This window comes from Oncorhynchus mykiss, chromosome 1 (assembly GCF_057628025.1).
Source record: "Oncorhynchus mykiss isolate SJ-2025 chromosome 1, ASM5762802v1, whole genome shotgun sequence".
In the NCBI taxonomy this organism is placed as follows: Eukaryota; Metazoa; Chordata; class Actinopteri; order Salmoniformes; family Salmonidae; genus Oncorhynchus; species Oncorhynchus mykiss.
In genome coordinates this window covers 44,107,501-44,128,065 of record NC_143022.1, presented here as the reverse complement: position 1 = coordinate 44,128,065, position 20,565 = coordinate 44,107,501, and the positions used below count along the sequence as shown (strand labels likewise).

General features: G+C 46.4%; 1 protein-coding gene across 46 annotated transcripts in view; it reads right to left on the bottom strand.

Moving 5' to 3' along the window:
* LOC110532326 (homeodomain-interacting protein kinase 2) overlaps positions 1-20,565 on the bottom strand; it is a 107,581-nt gene that overhangs the window by 16,916 nt on the left and 70,100 nt on the right. For 27 of the 46 annotated variants that reach the window (XR_016495132.1, XR_016495150.1, XR_016495133.1 and 24 more), the window contains exons 3-7: positions 14,666-14,789; positions 12,984-13,106; positions 9,223-9,309; positions 2,487-2,665; positions 2,164-2,326 (exon numbers count right to left, since the gene is read on the bottom strand). Coding sequence is in view for 30 of the 46 variants with exons in the window: in XM_036977712.2 (XP_036833607.2) it covers positions 2,164-2,326; positions 2,487-2,665; positions 9,223-9,309; positions 12,984-13,106; positions 14,666-14,789 (676 nt within the window). In the remaining 16 variants the exon portion in view is untranslated. Of the gene's footprint in view, positions 1-2,163; positions 2,327-2,486; positions 2,666-9,210; positions 9,310-12,983; positions 13,107-14,665; positions 14,790-20,565 lie in introns of all 46 variants that reach the window. The other 19 variants (XR_016495129.1, XR_016495147.1, XR_005051748.2 and 16 more) reach the window with 1 other exon arrangement.

Here is a 20,565-nt window from a genome sequence, read left to right as displayed (position 1 = left end):
TTCCTAAGTGACAGAATTGAGTCTTATGCAATGCTCTTAAAATGCAAATGTTGCCAAAGTCTAATAATGAGCAGAGTAGTTGCTGGGCAAACTGACATTTTGTCTCTCGGCTTCACTATCTTGACTCCACATCTTTATCCTTGAGCAGACCTATTTCAAAAGATGTCAGGCACTTGCTAATTGCGTGAACTGCTGTAAACCTGGGTCGTATTCATTAGGGCATACCGTAACGAAACGGATTGCAACGGACAACAAAAAAGAGGGTTCTTAATAGACAAGTTCAGGTAGTCCCTCCCTGTTTTAGTCTGTTTTCTTCTGTTTGGTGCCTAATCAATATGACCTTGGACATGGGGAGATCATCAATGAGGCCTAAGTAAGGCTTAAAGATAGCTTTGATAGGAACAAATGTTTTTAAAGACACCCAGTGCGCTCAGGTCTTAACTCAAATACTATTTGTTCGACAACACCCGGATTAATTAGGGTCTTTTCATTAAGCCTGAGTGGTTGAAAATTCAGAGACGGCACGTTCATTTTTCATTTTGCACATCTTAGCAAGCTCGATGAGCACCGGGGGAGGGGAGTTAATCAATATGCAAGTGTGGCATTCATCATACACAACACAGAGAGAGCCTGCAAATAAAAAACTCAAAGACATTTCAATGTTTTCCGGCTAAATAAATCACTTACTTAGCGCTGCTCATACCACACAGAACCAAGTTGCTCTGATGGCGAGGTAGAAAAATGAGCGTTAAGCTATTTATTACAGCGCAGTCTAGGTTTTACCTCGACCTGCACAGAGTGGGTTCTGTGCCTGTCAATATGTTTAGTGATAAAGAACACTGTTTGCCAGAAAAAAACGAGAGCTGCAAATCTAATTCAGCACAATCTGAAAAATGTAAGTATGCAGCCATTTCATGATTCCAGCAGAAGCAAAAAGTCAGCAGTATAGAGTCACATACACCCCACAAAGCCCTACATGCTGAAGCTCAAAAGGCAAAAGGAAGAGAAACAGGAGGAGGAGAGGAGGAGGAGGAGGAAGCCCGCTAGTGGGATTTTGAAGGCCTGAAAAGCGCTAAACTGCAAGCCAAGCAGGAAGTGTAAGTTTGTCATGTATCTCTTCAGCAGTTTGTGACAGTCCCCCATGAGCCTGAGGCACAGACAGACACCTAGCTTGGCTGTCTTGGCCTTAATATGCTGCTTTAGCGTCCCTACTATAGGGAGTGTTTTCTTGCAAATGGTCAATGCATTGCCTTCAAATAAAGAGATGTGGGCTGATTGTGCGTACTGTGCTGTGTAAAGTGTTTGCCTGAAAAAACACACGAACCAAGCTAATGGTTGCCCAGCCAATGGGACGTCCTGAGGATACTAGGTGACACTCCCATTAGGTCCCTTAAGGGTTTTGACGCAACGTTCTAAGAACCTTGTGTGATAGTCCCAAGGGAAAGTTCTCTGGGGGACCTTTGTCTACTTCCCTGTAAGCTCCCAGGACGTCACTGAGGACCATGTGAGGACCTTATTAGACCATTCTCAGGACCATTCCACCTGCATTTTTTATTGAACCGGTGGTAAGCTTTTTTGCTTCAGTAGTGACCAGCGGCGTGAAACTATAGTTTTCCTTCACTCAAAATAAAACATTTGTCAAAAATAGCTTCCTTTTAATCAGAAAAGTGTAACGCTATTTGGCTAGCAGCCGCACATAATTAAATTAGCTTGCAAGGTCTTTTTTGCAAAAATAATGCATGGCCATCAAATTTCTAATGTTTATCGTAGAAAGAATTTCCTAATGTTTTGATGAAGTCAATCTTGCAGGGACAAACTGGGGACTAGACAAAACCTCCAGGGGACCACGACAGAACGTCTCAAAGAATGTCCTCTGGGACGTCCCCGGGACCAGCCGGGAACTCGACGAAACCCCCAGGGGACCATGACACAATGTCCTGACGACTTTAACAGACCATTTCGTTACATCCCGGGGACGTCCTAATGACACATTGTTTGCAACGTGTATTGCACACGGGTAGTAGTGCAAACGCTTCATTACTACATTAGCTTGCTACATGTCCTGGTTATGGATAGTGCTGGTCACCACCGACAGTAGTTGAGGTTGTATGAATTGTGAGGAGTATGTGAAGTAAAATCATCCACACTGTGCACAGTAGGTACCTGGCTGTGCACAGTGTTGAGCTGGTTGTTGAAGGTCATGGTGAGGTTGGTAGAGGTGCTGGGGGCCACGTGGGTGATGAAGGGGGTCTTGCTCTGGTTGACCGTGTCATACATGCCCACACGACGCTTACAGATATCCATGTTCTGGAAGCAGGACTTGACACTGGAGTGAGAGAGGGTGGGGGGGGGGGGGGGGGAGAGGTGAGTATGAGCCTGCCTCATTTCGATTTAGTTCAGTTACTAGGCTACTTTTTGCCCAGTTATCTATTCACTATCTAACTATGTCCATGAGATACGGGGTGGAACCTCTAGAATAGACGTACTGTGTGCTGTGGGGGAGGAGGTGGGTCATGGTTATGAAGGGATGATTGAGGGTCTCGATGGGGGTGATCCTTTTGTCTGCGTCGATTGTCAGCATCTTGGTCAACAAGTCGATGAACTCTCTCCTGTCTGCCTTCTCCGCGAGCAAGTCACTACCCTCCAGATCTGCCGTCATATTCACCTGCAGACAGACAACATACAGAATAAGCATTAGCGATTAGCATTTCGGAGGGACATTTTCAGACCTTAAAGGGGCAATCTGCAGTGTAAACAATAACAAAGCCTGACCCAAACACTGATATGGTAAACAGCTGAAGGATGGGGTTGGAGAAATGTCACCGCTCTTAAATTCATAGACAGAGTTATGGATGCAATGACTGACCATAAAAATGACATTTTTAAACCATATTTTGAGGCTATATATTGTTTACAATAATTTTGTTGATAAACAAAGGAGTAAAACAAGCTCATATTTGGGTAAGATGGGGTAAGATAATTTAACTAAGCTCATACGTTTAACTAAGCTAGTCTTCAAGAATCAATAGGTATATATCATACATTTAAAAGTCAAAAAATGGATGTAGCAATCGCAGATTTCCCCTGACCTTAAAGTGTTTACTGAGGCCGTGTCTGAAATGGCACCCTATTCTGTATATAGTGTGCTACTTTTGACTAGAGCCCTATGGGAATAGTGTGCCATTTCAGAGGCAGCCTGTACTATTGCTGCGAAGGACAGGAAAAACACTGCTGCCTTTCCCATGGATAGAACTATTTATAAACACACATACGACCTTCATAAGGCTTCATCAGTTAGGGTGTCAACACCAGTGTCACAGCGCATAGTGATACCCTTGCACCTTACTGACATTACAAACATTTACACTGGTATTCATAGAAAAGAGCGGAGCCGCTTCAAAACTCCACTGGCGCCGTCGCTGAGATTTTTATCTACTGCTGAGAAGCAAAATAAACGAAGAATTAACCCAATATGTATTGCTGTTTGCTTATTAAAAGAAGGTAAGGGGGAGGTAGAGGTAGGTAGAGGCTGAGGGGTAAAGGCTGAGGCAGAGGGGGAGAGGAGGAGGGGGAGGTAAAGACCGAGGCAGAGGGGGAGAGGGGGGGAGGTAGAGACTGAGTCAGAGGGGGAGGTAGAGGATGAGGCAGAGGGGGAGGTAGAGGCTGAGGCAGAGGGGGAAAGGAGGAGGGGGAGATAGAGCCTGAGTCGGAGGTAGAGGCTGAGGAGGGGAGGTAGAGGCTGAGGCAGAGGGGGAAAGGAGGAGAGGGAGGTAGAGACAGGCAGAGGGGGAGGTAGAGGTAGTGGGGAGGTAGAGGCTGAGGCAGAGGTAGAGGCTGAAGCAGAGGGGGAGGTAGAGGCTGAGGCAGAGGGGGAAAGGAGAAGGGGGAGATAGAGGTTGAGGCAGAGGTAGAGGCTGAGGCGAGGCAGAGGAGGGGAGGTAGAGGCTGAGGCAGAGGGGGAAAGGAGGAGAGGGAGGTAGAGACTGAGGCAGAGGGGGAGGTAGAGGCAGTGGGGAGGTAGAGGCTGGGGCAGAGGGGAAGAGGAGGAGGTAGAGGCTGAGGGGGAGAGGAGGAGGGGGAGGTAGAGGCTGGGGCAGAGGGGGAGGTAGAGGAGGAGGGGGAGGTAGAGGCTGAGAGATATGTAGAGGCAGAGTGGGAGGTAGAAGTAGAGGTAGATGGGGAAGTAGAGGCAGAGGGGGAGGTAGAGGTATAAACTGAGGCAGAGCCGCTCTGGAGCAGCCCACAGCCTTCAGTGGCAAATCTGAGTTGGGGGACAGGGACACAGACGGGGACAAGCGTGCTTGTTTATTGCGATTGCTATGCTGAGATAGCGGGCCCGTTTTTCATAAAGATACAGCTTACCTATAGCCCTGCTTCAGGGGCTATCTGATGTACTGCCAGTCAACGCCAAACAATATGATTGAGTTCTCGTTCCTACGCAAGTTATTCAGGCTCCGTCCCTAACCCCTCCCTGCCTCGCACATCTCCACTCGCCGTGATAAAGGAATAATCTCTGGAATGAGGTGGGGAAAATAATCACGCTGTCCTCTGCGAGAGGGAAAAATTACTTTGGGAAATGCACTCAGTCGAATTGCGAATGTGTCGCCTTGCCTATGTATGTGTACGGAGGCAATCTAACTCCATACTAGCAATGTAGCACAGCAGAAATGTACAGTATATATGTTAATGTTACGGAGAACAGCAGGCATTCTATTGTAGTGAATTGATTGAATGCCGAGCCATAGCAAGACCTCTCTATGAGTATGCTAGATCATAAAGTCAAAGAGCAGTAGAATACTTTTAGTATAATCATCACTTCTTTTTATCCTGCCCACAACACAAAAAGCTCTGAAATTGAGCATGGTCCTATTATACACTGAACAAAAATATAAACGCATATAAAGTGTTGGTCCCATGTTTCATGAGCAGAAATAACATTTTCCATACGCACAAAAATGATTTATCTCAAATATTGTGCACACATTTGTTTACATCCCAGTTAGTGAGCCTTTCTCTTCTGCCAATATATCCATCCAACTGACAGGTGTGGCATATCAAGAATGATCATTACACAGGTGCACCTTGTGCTTGGGACAATAAAAATACCCTTTAAAATGTGCAGTTTTGTCATACAACACAATGCCACAGATGTCTCAAGTTTTGAGGGAGCCTGCGATTGGCATGCTGACTGCATGCATTTCCACCAGAGTTGTAGCCAATTAATTAAAATGTTATTTCTCTATAAGCCTCCAACGTCATTTTTTTTAGAGAATATGTCAGTATGTCCAACAGGCCTCACAACAGCAGACCACGTGTAACCACGCCAGCCCAGGACCTCCACATCCGGCGTCTTCAACCTGCGGGATCGTCTGAGATCAGCCACCCGGACATTGTGGGTTCGCACAACCGAAGAATGTCTGCACAAATTGTCAGAAACCATCTCAGGGAAGCTCATCTGCGTGCTTGATGACCTCACCAGGGTCTTGACCTGACTGCGGTTCAGCGTCGTAACAGACTTCAGTGGGCAAATATTCACCTTCGATGTCTACTGGCACACAGGAGAAGTGTGCTCTTCTCATTAATCCCAGTTTCAACTGTACCGGGCAGATGGCAGACAGCATGTATGGCGTCGTGTGGGCGAGGGGTTTGCTGATGTCAACGTTATGAACAGAGTGCAACATTGCTGGTGGAGGTGGGGTTATGGTATGGTCAGGCATAAGCTACGGACAACAAACACGATTGCATTTTATCGATGGCAATTTGAATGCACAGAGATACCGTGACGAGATCCTGAGGCCCATTGTCGTACCATTCATACGCCGCCATCACCTCATGTTTCAGCACGATAATGCACAGCTCCATGTTGCAAGGATCTGTACACAATTCCTGGAAGCTGAAAATGTCCCAGTCCTTCCATGGCCTGCATACTCACCAGACATGTCACCCATTGAGCACGTTTGGGATGCCCTGGATCGACAGTGCGTTCCAGTTCCCGACAATATCCAGCAACTTCGTACAGCCATTGAAGAGGAGTAGGACAACATTCCCCAGGCCACAATCAACAGCCTGATCAACTCTATGTGAAGGAGACGTGTCACGCTGCATGAGGCAAATGGTGGTCACACCAGATACTGTTTTTTTGGTCCAAGCCCCTACCTATTTTTTAAGGTATCTGTGACCAACAGATGCATATCTGTATTCCCAGTCACGTGAAATCCATAGATTAGGGCCTAATGAATTTATTTCAATTGACTGATTTCCTTATATGAACTGTGACTCAGTAAAATCTTTGAAATTGTTGCATGTTACGTTTCTATCTTTGTTCAGTGTAGTTTACATGACGAGTGCAGTGTCTGTATACGCATGTCTATGGATATTTCGGGCCTCAGAGACATTATATCATAGAAATAGAATCTAGAATCTAGTAACTCCTGAGGACCTACGACATGGCACTCCAGAACACGAGGACACGACAGCAGATGTTATTATAGAAATATCATCTAGAATCTAGTAATTCCTGAGGACCTACGACATGGCACTCCAGAACACGAGGACACGACAGCAGATGTTATTATAGAAATATCATCTAGAATCTAGTAATTCCTGAGGACCTACGACATGGCACTCCAGAACACGAGGACACGACAGCAGATGTTATTATAGAAATATCATCTAGAATCTAGTAATTCCTGAGGACCTACGACATGGCACTCCAGAACACGAGGACACGACAGCAGATGTTATTATAGAAATATCATCTAGAATCTAGTAATTCCTGAGGACCTATGGCGTGGCACTCACTCCAGAACACAAGGACACGACCGCAGATGTTATTATAGAAATAGCATCTAGAATCTAGTGCTTCTATTTCTATACTGAGGAGCTGTGACATGACATGGCACTGGAGAACATGACAGCAGATGTCCAAGCTGCACTGGGACACATCAGGCTGCCTGTGCCTGAGGAGAGGTGGAGTTAACCATGCAAGACTATGATGTGTACAGAACAAACTCACAACCCTAGTGTAGAATATCAGTTTTAATGTTGGACAACTAACAGCATCCCATCTGAGTTGAGGTCAGTAATATGACTTAGAGGAAAGGGAGAGTATTTAGTAGTAGTGAAACTGAATGTTAGGAGCTTGTCTTTCGGCCATTGCTTCGCTGTCAGCAACTGCTATTGTAAAGTCATGCTGGGTCGCAGAGTTGTGTGTGGTGAAAACATAGCCACGACTAAAATCTCTTGGCCTCCGTCTATCTAGTTCTCCATTCAGGCTGCATCCAGTTTAGCTAGTGCTAACTAGAGATCAAATGGAGATGGGTCCTCCAGAACTTTACGCTCTCCCCATATTTCCCAAGACAGTGTGGAAGCAACAAGAATGTCACCATTGGCAGACGTCCCAGTAATCAACCCAAGTCTCTCTCTCCTGTGCCTTCTGATATGATCCATTATACAAATGAAGACAGATGTCCACACTGCAAACTTATTTATCTGGCCAAAGATTCTGACTCGGCATGAGCTCTTCTCCCAATTAGGACTGGGCTTCTCTTTTTTTTTTACTTTCTGTTTATTTTAGTAACCTGTGTGTGCGTGTGTGTGTGTGTGTGTGTGTGTGAGAGCCTGCCTACCTGTGCGTCAGTGGAGGCTGCTTAGAGGAGGACGGCTCATAATAATGGCCAGAGCGGAGCGAATGGAATGGCATCAAACACCTGGAACCATGGAAACCACGTGTTTGATGTATTTGATACCATTCCACTGATTCCACTCCAGTCATTACCCACGAGTCCGTTATCCCCAATTAAGGTGCCACCACAACCTCTTGTGCTGTGTGTGTGTTTGTGTGTGTGTTGGATGGGGTCCTGGCATGTTGATTTCATTAGATCAGTGTTGTGTGTCTGGGAGTAGGAGCAGCTTGGAGATATGGCCTCCTAAACTAACCCAGGCAGAGGCACTAACTTCACCGAGCACCACTTCCGCTGAGCCTGCATACTATGCCAGACCTGGAGCACTCTGGCTGGGCACTGGGTCAACTCTAATAGTCCAGATAGGACATCAGTGAAGTAAACAATTGTTGGTCCGCATGAGGTGGACAACCCCAAGGACTTAACGTACCAGACGATTTGTGTGTGTGTGTGTGTGTGTGTGTGTGTGTGTGTGTGTGTGTGTGTGTGTGTGTGGTGTACGGAGCAAACTGCAATCAGATTGTAGACCTCAAGTCATATTTTACCTGACTTAATCTGTCATGTACCTTGACAACTTTTTATCCTCCCCTCAAGGAACAAGACATTTTAGATGCCTGAGAAATGTATCACGGTTTCCATCATTACCGGTATGTATGCTACAGTATGCGTGTTGATAAAACTAGTATGTTTGGGCGGGTGACAGTGAGAACAAAATATGGGCAGGGACACTATCGTATCATTATCTGCAAAATGTCATAGGTCTGTGTCAACTTTCCCACCGCAATCGGAATGAGAGTTGGGGAGAGGAGACGTGTTATGAGAAGGATCACATAAGATATAAGCCGTTTGGCGACAGTGCTTTTCTACACCAGGGTTTAGTTGTATGAGTCACTTCCTGGTTACGTAAACATTGTAATGCATCCTTTCTTTGTTTTACTAAACAAATGGGTTCCCACAGGTGTTCTCTCTGTAAACGTTGCGCTGGAGAGAGCAAGCTCTTGTTCATTGGGCAGCAAACGGAAGAAAACGGACTGAAACAGGCAGGGACTACCTGGACTATTCCAATAAGAAACCCTAATTTAAATTTGCCCTTGTGAAATGTTTTAAAATGATTTCCAGATGAATACGACCTATCTAAGGGCTAAAGGCTATTGTCTTGCTTCCCACGCTGCAAATCCTCTAGCCTTCTCTGTCTCGTTGTGTACATGTCCTACACAGACGAGTCCAGTTAGGTGATGGCCACAACATTCACCCAGCTTAAATAAGAAAGCAAACTACACACAGGAAATACTGTGACTGAGTTGACCAAATGCTCGACTACGATGTCAGCCTGTCATTTATTAAGCGGTGGTTTTAGAGAAAATAAGAAGAAAGAAAATAATCTGAAATGAAGAAGGGTTTCAGTCGAAGCACAGCCGGTTTCATTTCCCCTGTGCGACTGCATATGCAAAGGGCCCCACTGCGTGTGTGTGTGTGTGTGTGTGTGAGTGTGTCTGTGCATGCGTGCATGTGTGTGTATTGTATATACAGTGCTCTGAACCTGCGCCATATCGTCCAGGCAGTTGAAGATGTACTTCCGGGCCTCCTTCGACTTGATCGCTGTCTCTCCTTCATGGTCCTCGGGTGTCTGTGGAGACAAGAAACAGATGGTCCATTCAGTTCCCATGAGACTTCCTCTAGTCTCTGAAAATACTCTATTTACATGTCCCTCATTACAGACTATTGTTTATAGGCAGCAGGACTGAGCTAGCTAGCAGGACCGAGCACTATTGTTTATAGGCAGCAGGACTGAGCTAGATAGCAGGACCGAGCACTATTGTTTATAGGCAGCAGGACTGAGCTAGCTAGCAGGACCGAGCACTATTGTTTATAGGCAGCAGGACTGAGCTAGCTAGCAGGACCGAGCACTATTGTTTATAGGCAGCAGAACTGAGCTAGCTAGCAGGACTGAGCACTATTGTTTATCGGCAGCAGGACTGAGCTAGCTAGCAGGACTGAGCACTATTGTTTATCGGCAGCAGAACTGAGCTAGCTAGCAGGACCGAGCACTATTGTTTATAGGCAGCAGGACTGAGCTAGCTAGCAGGACTGAGCACTATTGTTTATAGGCAGCAGGACTGAGCTAGCTAGCAGGACTGAGCACTATTGTTTATCGGCAGCAGGACTGAGCTAGCTAGCAGGACTGAGCTAGCTATTACTAGCAAGACTGAGCACTGCTGTTTATCGGCAAAAGGACTGAGCTAGCAGGCCTGGGGTGGTGAAACACACACTTTTGGGGTGGCAGGCAGCCTAGTGGTTAGAGCGTTGGGGCAGTAACTGGAAGGTTGCTGGATCAAATCCCAGAGCGGATAAGGTGAAAATCTATTGTTCTTCCCCTTACCAAGGCAGTTACCCCACTGTTCCCTGGTAGGCTGTCATTTTAAATAAGAATTTGTTCTTAACTGACTTGCCTAGTTAAATAATATAAAATACAGACACAAAACGTGTGTATGGGCAAAAGCAGGGACATACGTGTAAGCATAGAAACACACACACCCACATGTAGTATGTGGACACACACTAATCTTACGGACCTATTAATCAGAGGAAAACTCTCTGACCAAACACGCTGTATTCGTTTTAATTACAGTATCAGCATTATCACGGCTGCTGTAAAATGGAAATACACGACAAGCCAAGGTCGAAGCGAAGCTTAGCAATCACTCTGACAGGCCTATCCCTGTTTCTGTCTCAGCGAAAGGGAAAAAGTTGTTGGTTACTAGCTATCTGATTTTCCATTGCCAACAACCATGGACAAATATGAGGCTGTAGCCGTGTCCTAATATACAAGGTAATAACTTATCTCTCTACCTTTTCACACAGTGACAGCCTCTTGTATAACTTAAGAGCACACACACACACACACACACACACACACACACACACACACACACACACACACACACACACACACACACACACACACACACACACACACACACACACACATCAGACAGGGTGTTATCCTTACTGAAAGGTCAACGTTGCAAGGACCTACATTATTGGATGTCAATGTGTTATGTTGTTGTGCCTCATTTTGTATGAATAAGAACAAAGACATGGGGTGTGTCAGGCAATGGCACATTGGTCAAAAGTTGTGCACTTTATAGGGAGTGAGGTGCCATTTGGGACGGAGTCGTGGTGAGTCTCCAAGGAGAGCTGATCAATCTTGGGAGAGAATATTGCTAAGTGCAGTAGAGCAGTGAGGGCGTATATATCCAGCTGAGATATTGGTATTGTGGGGTCAGGATGTTCAATACAGTAAAAATATGTCTGCAGATTCACTGCATGACTCCAAAGTACTCCCAAAGGGGGGAAAATGCTGGTGCTTGAACAGGTCAGCACCTTATTGAGTGGCCTGAATAGAGCAACGTTGTTTGGAGCCAGTGTTGAGTCTATCCTGTCAATGCCTCACACTGGGCTTCTGTAGCTCATTTTTTAAAACACATTTATTCAGGGGGACCCATTGAGACCATTTTCAATTGTGGACTAAGGACAACAATACACCAAATTAAAAATGATTAATAAAATTAAAAGAAACTAGAATTTACAGAATCAACACTACAGCTTCAAACACAACACATACAATTATTTGCATTAAATCCAAACAGTTGCAATTATCACTAAATTAATTTAACATTAAAGTCCTAAACTGCTCTAGAGGCACCAGAGAGTTAAGAGTTTTGTAGGCTTTTCCAAAAATGTGGGGCACTGAAACTGAAGGCGGATTTACCTAGATCGTTACGTAGTAATGGAACCTCGAGAGTTAACCATCCCTGTGAACGGGTTGGCTGTCTCATATTTTTTTCATTTTAACAGTGAAGTGAGGTAGGTCGGAAGCTTGTGTAGTAGAGCTTTGTAAACAAAGTGGGAATAATGTAGTGATCTACGGGACTTTAATGAGGACCAGACAATGTTTTGATACAGGATGCAATGGTGAGTATTACAACTGTCACCTGTGATAAAGCGAAGGGTGCTATGATAGACAGCATCCAAGGATTTAATAGTAGTGGCTGCTGCATTCCCATAAATGGTGTCCCTATCGTCAAGAACTGGCAGGAAAGTTGACTGTTTAGGCAGAGGCATTAAATCGCAGCTTTTTAACTAGCTCATTCGTAAAAAAAAATGTATAAATCAAATTACTCTCAATCCAAAAGCCCAGATATTTGTAGGCGGGAACCGGCTCGATGAAACAAACACCCAATGCATACACATGTAGACCATCTTAATTATTTCTACGATTATTAGAAAACAGTTTTTTCCCGCATTCATTTATTTTAAAATCAACAAGGACTTTCTGCAAGGCGACAAAAATCTAAAATTGCAGCTCCAACAGCCTGGTCAGCCATAGGGGCAATAGCGTTCATAACAGTCTCATCTACATACAGATGAATGTTACAGGTTTTTGCAGAGAGACCAACATGATTTATATAGTAGAAATAGTAAAGAGGACACCTTTAGGAATATCGAGGTAACTTGACCTGACACATTAGAAAAAACACATTGTGCCCTGTCTGACAGTTCCCAAGCCACTTGCACGACGCCCGGTCGAGGCCCATTTCAGACCACCTTCGAATGAGTAGGAGATGGTCGGCAATCTCAAGCCTTGAAAAGTTCTATAAATATGTCAGAACAGTGATTCCTATGATCTAAGCAATTGAATATATAATGTAAGTGTAGATGCTGAAACTGTGCTCTAAACCAGACTGTTACACATTAAGACTATAATTCAAAGTGGAAAACATTTTATTAGCTGAGAGTTTGCCAGTGATTCTAATATTTTTGCAAGGCAAGATAGTTTAGAAATTGGGCGGTAGTTATCTAGGTCAGAAGGATCTCCAGCTTTGTGAAGGGGGAAGACAGGTCTTAGGGATACCACCAGAAGCAATTGTTTAATAAAAAATCTAGGTCAAAGGTTCTACAATGAGGAGGGCAGAAAGCTGCACTAGGAAGGGCCAATCAGCTCCTGTGGATTTTTTCACATACATTTCTTGCAAGGCACTTAATACATCATTGACATACTGGGTAGGTCACTTGGTGGGCAAATATAGTTTTACATGATCGACTCCACTGAAACCCAACTCCTCTTTTGATGTGTATGGAGAGTATTGACGCAACAACAGGGCAATCGTAATTAGTGTCTCTCAATGTGTGTGTGTGTGTGTGTGTGTGTGTGTGTGTGTGTGTGTGTGTGTGTGTGTGTGTGTGTGTGTGTGTGTGTATGTGTGTGTGAGTGTGTGTGTGTGTGTAAAAGTGGCCTACCTTCAGTCTCCACAGGGGGTAGTTGGTAGAGTCTGTGACTCGGTTGAAGAACCTGGTAGTCTTAGTTCCTGCACTCAGGAGGAATTCCGCAGGCAGCCCCTGTGTCTGAGCGATGTACCGGATCTACAGGACGAGGAGAAAATATCAAATAACACATCAACTTTTCATTCAGAGTTTCAAACACAATCAGCCAAACAGCATTCAAATGCAGACGTGCCAAATAAGGCACGCTTAATTGGATATTGTTCGTTTTGCCCTTTAAGGCGCAAATGTGTTTGACTGAAAATGTTAGTCAGTCAAACTTGGAAAATTATTGCTGGCACAAATATTTAGGGTGATAACACTCAAATAATCACATCTGGTAAATATGTTCACTGCAGAGGGAATATGCCCAGACCCAGATTCACTATAATCCATTACTGATAAAATCACAGTGTGTTAGGCCTTAGCTGTGGCACATTTTCACAGCAGGGTCAATTTGGCAAGGTCATATCGTCAGGAAAAACTCTTGGCCCTAGCCATGATTCACAACTATGGTCATGAGCTTTTGCCCACCATGTGACCTACCCAGTAAAAACTCCTGTATGTAACCCTGAGCCGGTGTGCTTGTATCTGGTACCCCGTGTGTAGAGCCAGGTTATTATTACTCATTGTGTATTTATTATTATGTGTTTTCATTTTCATTTTCATTTTCTATTATCTATTTTCTTTCTCTCTGCATTTTTGGGAAGGGCCCGTAAGTACGCATTTCACTGCTAGTCTATACCTGTTGTTTACCAAGCATGTAACTAATAAAAATGTATATGATTTGTTTAGTTCTGTGAGTGACCGGGATGAGGCCTGAGTGTGTGTGTGTGTGTGTGTGTGTGTGTTTGTGTATGTGTGTGTGTGTGTGTGTGTGTGTGGTTCAAATCAAATGTATTTGTCACATGCTTCGTAAACAACAGGCGTAGACTAACTTACTTGGTTGTGCACATGTGTGTGTGCGTGTGCACGTGTGTGTGTGCACGTGTGTGTGTGCGCGTGTGGGTGGTGTGTGTAGGAGTGTCTCGTCTCCTCCTGACAAACAGGCAGCTCCTGATCCCTCTGTTTATTCCAGCAGATGCCACTGAACCACTTGCACCAATTAGCAGCGCTCCGGTGCTCCAGAGCAACAGATCTCTCTGTTCCTCTCATTTCCTATCTTACTCCCTCGCTCTCTCTCTGTTCCTCCTCTTCTCTCTCTCTCCCTCTCTCTCTTTTATGGCTCTATGGGAAAGCCTTGAGCAAGTATTGCTCTGTCTCTCAGAACAAACCAAGCAGTTTGTTTTTCTCCAGTCCTGAAACATATTATCTCATTTCCAAAGCTCTAATTTGCAAAGCTCTGCTACTAAGCATTGATCCTCTCCCTTCCTCTCTGACTGACACTACTACAGCATGACTTGTAGTGATATATCAGTCCTCGTCTAGAAGTGGACTGGAGATTCTTCGTATGCCACTTATGTAGAATGCACACCTTGATGGATTTAAATGATGTTTTGAATTGAGAAATCTTTCACATTTCCTGTTTATAGTAGCATTCAGAAACAACTTATTCTAGCTCTTGTCTTGGAGGTTCTCTCTCATTTAGGCATCATCTTCCTGGTTGTCACCCACCTCTGCCCCCCCCCCCTTCCCCCCCACGGGCAGACCCTCAGACCTACCTGGTCGTACTCGGAGGCCCCTGGGTAGAGGGGCCAGCCCAGGAAGAGCTCAGCGATGACACAGCCCAGGGACCACATGTCGATGGCCTCACAGAACGGAAGGCCCAGGATGATCTCTGGAGCTCTGAGGACAGAGAGATACCGCATTGTTAGATCCAGGCCAAAGTATTTCTGGAAGGTAAATGTGACAAGGGGGGTCAGATGTATGAGCTATGGAATTGACCACACTTTGTCTCTAACCGGGCAAAAGACCATGATGAGCTTGAAACCAACACAGACAAAAGGCCCGTTCACTGCCATTGAAGTTCATTTCTGCTTGAGTTGAACATGATCTCTGTGACCCGTCTGGGAAATTGCATTTGAAAGTCTTTCGTTTTGGATTGAATCCCTTCCCTTGTCGAACGAGCATTTGTCGATGTAACATTAGCTTTAGTTAAATATCTCGTTTGGAAGCAGCAAACAAATGAGTGACATTCACTTTCTTTTCCCACCCAATCAATATGTGTTCAGGGAGAACAGACCAATGTAGTGGACAGAAGAGCTAGACTAGCTAGAAGACCTCGACTCAGGCACTTCAGTGTTAGGAGCAGCAGATAACCCTACCGAAACATAAGACAACCAGGCAGCTCTATTAAAAACACCCCCTAAACAAACATGATTTAATTAGACTACAACGCCAGCAGCATTATTTCAACACTCTGCCCAAGATAAATGAATCAATCAGCCTGTCATTCTCTGATATGTTATTTTACACTGATCTCAGACCAGCTTTGTGCCTTTAATACAAACTCCTCGCTTGTTTAGAGGAGCTTTGAAAAAAGTTGGATTCTAGGACTTTGTTTTCTTTGATTGTCCTTCAAATGGCACTGGCAGTCACGCTGTTCATTTCAGTGCTAACTGTGTGGTGAGGGGGGGGGGGGGGGGGGGGCAGAGCTAATTGACTGATAGCCGTGCAGGAGCCAATCGGGATGACTGATCTCGGGAAGTCTGGCCTCTGGGACAAAAGGCGGGGGAGGGGAGGATAATCTGGGGAAGAGGATGGGTCTTGGTTACGGTGGCCCAATGTGGAATCAATTGTGCCGCCATGAAAGATAAAATCAACGTAAATATCCACAGTCAGAGCAACCCTCGTTCGTCTCCGGGTGGATATTTAGTTGATAACGACAAAGCCCGGTTCCTAGACTCCGGGGCCTTTACGCCACACAGGGGCCAAGGGTCCACCTCACGAGGGCCACCGATAAATAACTGGGTCTGATTGAACACTGAACAGGAAGAAAAACACGGTCTCGGTTAAAAGAGTGTAACAACTGACAAACTACTTAGAAAATTATACATTTTACAGTGGACCCACCCTGAGCTCTGTTACATTATACCAGTTAGGTTATAGTGCAGTCTACTGAGCTGAAGTCTCTGATGAGCCTTTACAATTACTAGGCAGACTGCCTCGGTCTCCGAGGCAGGTCCTCGCACTTTGACTTCAGAGTGAACTAGAGAGTGAACTGGAGATGCTGTCACACACACACGCACACTCACGCACGTGCACACACACATACACAAACTAGAGACGCTCTACTTCATCATAAAACATTATTAGCGATACATTTTAATGGCGCGAGAGCAATTCTCTGAGCTTTAGGCTGATCCTGGAACATTTCTGTCCCCAGTTTGCTCCGAGAGCCCCTTGCCGAGTTCCCAGCGTTTCCTGCCTGCGGTGGTCATGACAACGCGGCGTGTGGAGAGGAGCAGAGGAGCGCGGGCTCCAGGCAGCACAGCAGAAGCCTGGGAGAGAGACAGAGACGTAACGCCTGGCCTGGAGCCTGTTGGACAGGCCCGGAGAACAGATCATGTGGAAAAGAGCAGGGCTTTATGGGACTGGGGTGAGGGGGGAGTGGGGGTGTCTTTCGGGGGGGCAATGGCTGAGGGAATCGGATCACATTTTCCACATGGGCCTCAGACTCCTCTCCTCACAGACCCGCCTCCCTTGTCTATGTGTGAAAGAGATGGCAGGTTTAACACTGTGAGAAACAGCTGGGACGCGGCTGTTTCACAGTGGCAGACTTACACAGGGGATATCTCACTATCAAAAGAGAGAGACAAGACAGTACAAATGAGAGAGAGAGAGAGGGAAAGGGCGACCAAGAGAGTAGGGAGAGAGAGAGAAAAGGGAAGACAGGGAGAGCAAGAAACAGCGAGACAGAGAGCGAGACAGAGAGCAGTAGCCTCTCAAGCGAATATCACATTCACTGGAGAGGGCTCAGTAAACACAAATGGTGGTTACTGGGGTCTCGGGGGGCAGAGGTGGAACACAGTGTCTGAGAAGGAGGGGCTACATTCCACACACAAAGACACCTTCAACACAATGAGCTGGGCCATCTATCGTGGGTTACCAAAGCACCGTTGAGGCGCCTGCTTGGAGAAGATAGCACTGGGCAGGACACCGTGTGCTGAGCGGAGAGAGGGAGCTCGAGTTATGGGCCAGGAACTAGGGTCAGTCAGCACAATACTCCCTCTTCAAACTGCCTGGGGTTTCACTTTAGAGAGGTAGGAGGCTAGGAACTTTACGATGGGGGCTGCATAGGATCTCACACACACACAAACACACACACAAAATAGATTCTATGGTTCTGGCTGACAGGCTGCTTTTCTACACCCCCTCCAGTATGAAATGCATCCGGCAAATAGCCAAGCTTATAGAAAACTACTTTGTAACTTTCCGCTGCAGGAGATAAGCTGTTATTGCATGCACACAGATTTGACACCCCTCCCCCATTGATGTACAGCTTTCGTTTCCCCCCCAGAGAGAGATAGAGGTCTTTGCTCTGTAATTAGCACTAAAATGGGACACACACACACACGCACGCACACGCGCACACACACACACACACACACACACACACACACACACACACACACACACACACACACACACACACACACACACACACACACACACACACACACAGAGAAAGGCACTCTACTGGCATGAGTATATCAGCCCCATTAGGCTTTAAAGCAGAGGGGCCATTGCAGCATGCCAGCCAGGCTACTGAAAAAAATACTTTGAACCGCGACTCAAATTGAGCTGAAATCAGCCTTGGGAGGAAACACATCATCATATTGACCCCTAGACCACGCTGGACCGCACTGGACCGCTGGACCGCTGGACCGCACTGGACCGCACTGGACCGCACTGGACCGCACTGGACCGCACTGGACCGCACAGGACCGCTGGACCGCACTGGACCGCACAGGACCGCTGGACCGCACTGGACCGCTGGACCGCACTGGACCGCACTGGACCGCAGGCCCCCATTGCTCCTAATACTCAGGTCACAGAACCTTCCACTCCCACAAGGTCCTTCCTAGAAGTTACAGCAGCACCCCGCCCTCCCCTGCATATTCAATCTCCACCCTAGGAATATTAGTATCAAATATTAGTATCATCTCAGCATGAAATGAATATGACACAACAACCAATCATGGGGAAAATGGTCAAGTCTGTGCCGGCCGCAATGTTGTTTTTTCCATGGTTGATGCTGTGCCACGTTTGATGTCATGGAAGTGTGGATTTTTATAACGGCTTTGGACCATACTATTTAAATTAGAGAGCAATTAGTCCTGCATCTTCAGCTGTGTGCGTGTGTGTGCGCGTATGTGTGTGCACGCACCTCCCCAGGCAAGGATCATGTTGAGGACCGTTAACGTTGATGATGTTGTGCTTGGATGCGTTCAGGCAGAACCTCCCTGGCCAGGCCCTTTCCCATGATTCCCCTGCCCTGGCCTCACCAGGGTCCAGCTGCACTCCACCCAACCCAACCCAGCGATCGCGCTGACTTAATCAAACCAGTAATGCAAATCTCCTCAATGCTTCCATGGCATGCAAAACACAGCAGCAGCTGCAGGCCTCTACACAGGCAAACAAGAAGCACACTACGCTGCTCACACACTCCTCTTCTCCCTCCCTTCCTTCACTCTCAGTACGCAGAAGCAGATACTGGAAGTTGCCTGTCTCCTGTAGCACATGGGGGCACAATGTCTTAGAACCGTCCGTAATAGTTCACAGACGGAGGTGAATAAAGGAGGTTGTGGGTGAAACCGTCAAATGGAAAATGGCAGGTAGTCAGGCGATAACGACTCACCACGTCCTGGTGCTTTATGAGCAGCGCTGCTCTGCATGCAAACCTCAGCTATGCACACACACACGCACACACACGCACACGCACGCACACATACACACACACGCGCACACACGCACACACACAAACAGCCACTCAAGATTGTGACGTTTGCACCAGAGGGTGGTGTGCTGTGTGCAGTGCAAGGCCTGAGTGGCACTAACACGCACACTGAAGTCAGTGGCCTATATCTCTGTCTTATCAGAGTAGGCTTACTATATTCAGCATTTGTTAACGCATAGCTCCAAGCTGTCTTCTTCTGGAAAGTTCCATCGGCCCCACATGTGCAGCATGTGCACTCCAGAAGCAGCGGCACAGAAACCCCATCACTTTGACTTACACCTCCAATGTAACAGCTTTAAACTAGACCTCACCTAACAGCGTTCTCAAAGTGTTGTACAAGTCAACACTATGAGGGGGTGGATTCAGAACACTGACCATGCCTGTGGCAGACTGGTACACTCATTGCTACAGTACTGCATGTGCACTGTGCCTGATGTAACCACACAGACAGGCACACATAGAAACAGTCAAGCTCTTCCTTGCATTTTGATCCTTGGCCGAATAAGAGGCCCGTTCTGCCGTGTTCAGGGTGTGGGCTCGTGCAGCAGTGGTCCCTGGTCAGGGAGGGCGAGCGGAAGGGAAGCGAGGGGGGTGAGCACTGTGACATCCTCCCAGCTAGCCTCTCATTGACAAGGCCAAACCCCTGGGAGCTACAGGGATGGCATACCTCCCCCAGAACGTATCTTCTGCCCCTCTTTAACTAGGGCAGAGCAGACGGGCAGGTGTGCAGAAGGGCAGTGCTGCTCCTCTCCTCCCACCCGTACCGCGCTGCAGCTGCTACTCCGGGCTCTGACATCCAGGGCGTTGGGCACGTCAGGATGCTACCATCACCCTGACCTTCCCTCAGCTCGGCTTCACTTCAGTCTCCTGGCAGTCTGGCACATTACCAGTCTGGACCAGCGCGTTTACATTCTATTGCCATGAGGTTGAACCATAGACATCATTTGCTGCATATGACATATTTGTCTTGGCATGTGCAGCATTTACACTGGACAACGTTTCTGTTGCAATAACTCTGAAACATAGACATTATATGTATCATAAATATTACTGTATTCATATAGTGTACGTATGACGTCCTTGGTTTGAACTGCTTTTGTATAATGGAGTGCAACTCACAGCCCACTTAACAACTCTGCTGAGTAATGGCCTATTTACTGTGGAGAAAACTGGGCTGGTTGAGTTAACTTCATTCAAAGAGCTCTCTGCTTCCTGACGTGGTGAAGGGAGGACAGAAAGCTCTTTTGTTATTATGTACAGTATGTTCATGACCTGTCTGCTCTTTTCCCAGCCATAGGGAAGAGATGGGTGGGGGTCCGGGTGGGGGAGAGGGTAGATGGGAAATTGGGTGAAGGGTTGGGCTCAACAGTGTGTGGGTGGGCAAGAACAGAAACATTCCTGTGGTATGAATTACTGTCCAGCTGTATATTATGTTACTGTGCAGGAATAATTGTGAAAACGTAATACAAGTATATTCATCAACAACAACAAAAACTCTTGTGGTTGACAGGAAAAAGCTCTTGTTGGGGAAGGGATTGTTCTGGCCTGTGGTTTCCCCTATTGCCCTCTCGTCCTCTACAGCCATCACTCCTCTCCCCCTGGCTGGTCTTGTGAAAGAAGCCTGGGTCTGGGTCTTTTTCTGCTCTGTGAATGAAGGACTTC